The sequence below is a fragment of the Cnephaeus nilssonii genome (genome assembly GCF_951640355.1).
Source record: "Cnephaeus nilssonii genome assembly, chromosome: X".
Lineage (NCBI taxonomy): Eukaryota > Metazoa > Chordata > Mammalia > Chiroptera > Vespertilionidae > Cnephaeus > Cnephaeus nilssonii.
In genome coordinates, this window is record NC_137071.1 from 107,617,141 (window position 1) to 107,623,622 (window position 6,482).

The 6,482-nt window shown below is 37.4% G+C and overlaps 1 protein-coding gene across 1 annotated transcript; it reads left to right on the plus strand.

Moving 5' to 3' along the window:
• Positions 1 to 3,351: 3,351 nt before the first annotated feature.
• On the plus strand, positions 3,352 to 6,105 carry USP26 (ubiquitin specific peptidase 26; the record flags this gene model as incomplete). The annotated part of the gene is made up of 1 exon (XM_079764610.1): positions 3,352 to 6,105. The coding sequence occupies one exon, from the start codon at positions 3,352 to 3,354 to the stop codon at positions 6,103 to 6,105; it is 2,754 nt and encodes a 917-aa protein (XP_079620736.1).
• Between the last annotated feature and the right edge of the window lie 377 nt (positions 6,106 to 6,482).

Sequence of the window (6,482 nt, forward strand, 5' to 3'; positions counted from 1 at the left end):
TGGTGATTAAGTATATCTGAACCTCCCCCACTGGTTTGAGTATAGGGATTTCGCTCAGGTTATGTGGGCCCTATGGCCAGAGCTAGCTGTAGGAACCTCTCTAATCTATATATGATGGGCAAGAAATTGCTATTTATACTTATTTTTTTCAATGAGCTAGATACTCTAGAGTTGACCATGGTGTCTGTGGGATATTAGTCACTAATATAACTTTTTTGGAGTCACTAGGGAGTACTATAGAGGGCTAAGTGTGGAAGAAGCAGGCAGTGGGGGCATTGATTTTGATACCTCATAGCCTAAATTTTTGGAGGATCACTAAACAATGTTTTTTTAACATATGTGTTCAGTGCTCAATACAAGTGGGTTTATTTTTGTGGCCATTGGAAGGAGCCATTGCACAGAGAAATATTCATCACCAACAGGGTGATGTATTAGTTGTTAGGGATAGCAGTATATCAGACATCCATTTTAATATCTTCCTAGAAAATTCAGGGCTTTGGAAATAATTCCTTTACTTATTTCATACTCAAAAGTTTGTCCTTGTCTTGAACACCTTGTCACATATGATGTTTTTGGAAAGCTGGGATATTTGGCTGAAAGTTTTCTGTATATTTTTTACCATTTGACCATGTTGATCATTTGAAAAGCAGAGTTAGTTACTCATTTTGGGGCCTTTTTTTTTCTACCCTTTTCTGGAACACTTAGTGGTTCTACTTTGACTTTTTACATGTAGGGTGCGGTGATCATAGTGCAGTGTCATGGTACTGTTCCTCATAATCTGACTGGACTTTCTCTTTCCTTACATCAGTGACTTGCTGTCTTACTGTTTCCTTTTACTTACTTTCTGTTAGAGTGATGTTAGGGATCCCACCAGATACTGAGCAGAATTGTCAAATGCATCTGGCTTGCCCTGAAGCAGGCAGTGTACATAGAAATGTTAATATGCAAAGAATTGAGGTTACAGATTTATCACTTAGTGAGACTAATTAAATGTTGCTAAGGGGAAGATGAGTGGTGTGTTTTCAAAGCCTAAGAACTTGTTTGGAGAGTTCTTGGACTGAAGTTCAGAATGCTGCAATTTCTCATGCCAGAAATGACTCAACTTAGGCAAATTTGATACAACCAACTTGTCGACATATATGTCTCACTGGTGGTTTAGAAGGGAAGGCAACTGGGGAGTAGAGAAATGGGATTACTTCAAGAAATTGACCTACTCTAGCTTGAGGAAGGTGAATACTAGGCACTTTATGTTAGATGCAAAATGTTATCAATTGGTGGAGAATGTGGAAGCAATTTTAGCCAATCAGAAGAACAATGCTAGACTCTGATTATGAAAATGGTTACTTTACAGTTGAATTCCATGTTGTCTGGAGCACAAAACAGATCTCACACTTACTTGCCCAGATTCTGGGTAAAATGCCTTGTATTTACTTGTCCATGGATGGCTAAGTATGTCTGATGGTGTTCACATAATAATTTCTGGAAAAGAGATTATGAGACCTAAGACCTGCTAGAAGTTGTTTCATGTGATTTTCCCATTTGCTTATGTTTGAGGTACAGGTATACTATATGGCTTCATGACAGTACTCCTCAGCCCAGCTGACCCTTGGAATCTACTGGTGATTCTACTTTAGACAGGTGAATATGAACATACTTGCAGGTATGAGCAAAGCAGGACCAAAGATCCTGGAGATGGTCTGTTTAGTACATATTGCACCCATGTTGAGCACAATCAGTTTACTTCTAGGCCATACAGTGATGCATTAAGGAACAGAAAGTAGAAATATGTTAATTAGGACTTAGTAAGAAATTTATAGATCTTTTGAGTGCTAACTTGCTTTTGCCCCTGTTATAATGGCCAAAAGGACACCAGGCCATTGAGTTATTTCCTTTTTTAACCTGGGGAATTCTTCACTCTACACGGATTATACTGACCTTGAAACTTTGGACCTGCCTCCATAGGAACAGTAAAGGCAACATTGGAGCCAATAAGAAATTCTCCACTCATCACATCCTGTTTTTATAAATCTTTTATACTTGTGTTTGTTTATTCAGTAGTAAAGCACAGTAAACACAATCTTGAACTGATTCTCTGTCATAATTTTAACAAACTTTCAAAATTGTGATGAGTTTTTCATGGTCTTGCTCAGCATGACTTCAAATTTTTAATTACCCGGCACTTATCATGAAAATGTGGATATCTTAGACCATACCAAGTCAGCTTAGCTTGTGGGAGCTAGAGATAGCCTGTTCTCTGATACCTGCTTTAAGCAGTGATAGTTTAGGATCCCACATGGGGTAGAGTGTGTAGACTTTCCCCAGTTCCATGTGAAAGAAAGGAACATAACTGCATTTGGAAGGAGGTAGATTGATTAACTATTAGTGGCCCATGTATAAAGTCCTCTAGATTTCTGGATATTAAGAGATATTCATCTGGCCCTGGCCAGTGTGGCTCAGTTGGTTGGAGTGTCACCCAGTAAACTGAAAGGTTTTGGGTTTGACTACTGGTCAGGGCACGTACCTAGATTGCAGGTTTGATTCCCTGTCAGGGGGTATATGGGAGACAACTGATCAATGTTTCTCTCTCATCTCATTTCATATCTATCTATCTATATCTATATCTATATCTATATCTATATCTATATCTATATCTATATCTATATCTATATCTATATCTATATCTATCTATCATCTCTCTCCATTCTTTTCTCTCTAAAATCAGTAAACCTATCCTTGGGTGAGGATTAAAAATAAAACAGAGATATTCATCTGTTATTGGGTTGAGGACCACATAGTACCTCCTACTTTCTTATTCACTTATTGTGGTTACCCTGTGGGATCATTCTATGACAAGAGGATTAATATACTATATACATACACTTGAGACACTGTTCATTATGCTCTTCACCTAGGTATTGAAAGCCTTACAAGTGTTTAATTATATCGGTTGAAGTGGGGAAATTAATACAGAATTAATTTAGTATTGCAGTGGAAAAGAGATTTAGTGTATGGGAGTAGAGTTTGAATTCTAGCCAAACATTTCTCTGATAGCTTAAATAATTTTTTTTCTTAATTTTTTTTCAGTAGTGGCCCTACTTTGGAAATCAAGACTCTGCCCTCATGCAACTGTGGACAGCTCTTGAAGGATATTGGTTTTATCACTAAAGATGTGGATATCCAGAACCTGAAGAGGCTCTAGTATAAAACCAACACTGGAAATAGAAGCACTCTGTATAGAGAACTAAAGTACCATTGCTTTAGTATTGTCTCCAGAGGTGAATTTGCAAAACAATTTGGAACTTCAAGGTTGTCAATAATTCAGGATACATATATTTTATTTATAAAGAAAATATGGCTGCTATAATAGTACATGGTTTTGTTCAAATATGGAACATGGAGACTGGGATGTCTAAATCGAAAGAAGCATTTATTGAAACAATGAAAAGAAAGAAGAAAGTTAGATTGGTAATTCATTTCAGCACTGGAGAATATGCAACTTTTCAGCTAAGTAATAATATTAAAAATGTAGTCTTTAGATCCTATGGAGAAAATCAAAATTACCTGCATTTAACTTTCCAAAATAATAGCTTCTTGTTTATTAAAAAATTATCTTCTAGAGACGCTGAAAATTTGACAATGTTCCTAGATAAAGTCCATCAAAATAATCTTCAATCACCCATGAGAACTGATAGGGGTGGAGGTGTCTTTGCCAGCATAAAAACACAGAAGAAAATCAATAAAACTTTATTTAGCAAAATCTATCAGAAGTTAATAAGTGGATTTCTTGAGCCAGGAGAAGGAAGTAGAACACCTGACCTTCAGAAGTTGCCTTTGGATACATCAGAATCATCAATGCTTACTTGTAAAGAGTTATTAAAAGAGGGATTAGGGAAGAGAAAAAGGATGGCCTCATCTGATTCAGAGATATATGAGAAATTTCAGGAAGAGAATAAATCTGTAAGAAACAAGAAATCCAATACAAATCCCTTGAAGTATGTAGTTGATGATGAGAAGGAAGAAATGTGGTTGAAAGAGTTAAAAGAAAGTAAGAAATTGGATTATTTATTAGAGACCAATTCTACTGGAAACCCTTACCTAGATGGCACTTGTTTTCTTCAAACTCTCTCTGAGAAAATATATTTGACACTTCTATTGAAATCATTGTGTAGTGAGGATGATCCAGAGTGGGAGAGACTCAAGATGACCTTTGACTTTTACCCAGAGAAACTATGTCAAGGCCTCCCCAATTTGGGAAACACCTGTTACATGAATGCAGTTTTACAGTCCCTATTTTCTATTCCATCCTTTGCTTATGATTTACTCTATCAGGGTTTCCCATGGAGTAAAATTCCCCTTGATGCTCTTAGCATGTGCCTGTCACATTTGCTTATTTTGAAAGACATTTACAGCATAAAAACCAAGGAGAAATTACTTGTCAATATTAAAAATGCCATTTCAACAGTTGCAGAGGTATTCTCTGACAACACACAGAATGATGCTCATGAGTTTTTAGGTCACTGTTTAGATCAGATGAAAGGAAACATGGAAAAATTAAATACAATTTGGAAGACTAAAATTGAATCTGAGGAAGAAGATTCACCCCAGCAGTTTTTTGCTGACAATGCTGTCACCAAAAGGCTTGTTTGTCCTGTCATCACTAATTTTGAGGTTGAGTTGCTGCACTCTATTACTTGTAAAGCCTGTGGTCAGGTTGTTCTCAAGACAGAAGTTAGCAATTATCTCTCCATCAACCTTCCCCAAGGAACAAAATCACATCCTTTGTCTATTCAATCTACTTTTGATCTTTTCTTTGGAGCAGAAGAGATTGAGTATAAATGTGGGAAGTGTAACCACAAGACTTCTGTTTCAATGCACAAATTCAGTAGGCTACCCAGGGTCCTCATTATTCATCTGAAACGCTATAGCTTTAATAAGTTTTGGTCATTAAGGAAGGATGACCAGGAAGTCATTGTTTCTAAATATTTAAAGTTGTCTTCTCATTGCACTGAAAGTACCAAACCACCTTTTCCCTTGAACAAAAATGTACATATTAGGGATTTAAAATTCTTAAAATTCTTCCAAAAGATTAATTTTGAAATCCTTAGGTCATTGACACCTTCAATAAAATTGACCTCAAAATCCAAGGATTGCCTGGCTCCACACATTGAATCAGACAAAGAATCTGAACCACAAAAGTACCAGATTTTTGGGTTAAGCAAAGAACAGAAGCAAAACAACCTGGGAAAACACTCTCAGCTGACTACAACAGAGTCCATATTGTTAAACTCAGGATATGGTGCAGCAATTGAAAAAGAGCTAATAGTACCAGGCTTAATGAGGAATCTGGAAAATACTAACCTTACTGTGGTCTGTGAAGATGAAGGTAAACACACCAGTGGCCCAGACACATCTGCAGAAGTTCATCTTCAAGAAGTCCCTAGAAATCCAAAACTGAAGAAATATGAGAAAGCCAATATGTTTGCAGCTGTTGATAGTATCACGGAGACTACTAAAGATTTTTATGAAGATAAAAAAACCAGAATTTCAGAAGAGTTCTCAAATGTACCTGGACAGACTCAGCAGTGTGAAAAGGTGAGAATCTATGAAGAAGCCCTTTGGCAGGCACTGCTTCAAAGCCTTCCAAAGACAGATGCCCAGTGGTACACAGATAACCTTACAAGACCTACAGAACTAAGTCTCCAGGAGGCCAATATGAATTCCCTAGGTGCATCGTGTTCCAACAAAAGCCTGGGACACAAAGACTTTTTAGCTAAGAAGAAGACAGAAGCTAAAGTCAAGAAACCAAATCCCAAGATAAGAGATTGTTATGCTTATCGGCTCATTGGTGTTATTAGCCATCTTGGGAATACCCTAAATTCAGGCCATTATATCAGTGATGCCTATGACTTTGAGAGGCAAGTCTGGTTCACTTATAATGATATGCAGGTGTCAAGTATCCAGGAAGTTCTGATGCGGGAGGCTAGGCTTAGCACTGGGTACATCTTCTTTTACATGCACAATAAGATTTTTGAAGAGCTGTTGGGAAGGGAAGAGAACTCCCAGCCTCATAGCACAAAGGCAGGGGAAAACCATCAGAAAAAATAAGAAGGACAAACTCCTAGTTGCACAAATCTGCATGACTGCTTCACTAGCTACCACTTCTTCCATGGAAAGAAAATTCTGAGCTTTAGCCGAAGATGTAGAAGCAATTAGCATCTAGGACCAAAGTTCAAGCAGAAACACTTATGGCAAATCTCCATTCTAACCCTGACATAGACACCTCAATTCCACAGTTCCAGTTGATCAACATCCTTTTCTGCTAGTAGACTAGAATTGTGCTTTCCATATTCTAATGCAGTGGATTCCAAGTGCGGTCCTTGAACCAACAGCATCAAAAGCATTGGGAACTTGCTAAAATGAAAATTCTTATTCTATTATAGAGTTGCTTATTCAGAACCTCTGGAGGATGGGATGGACAGCAA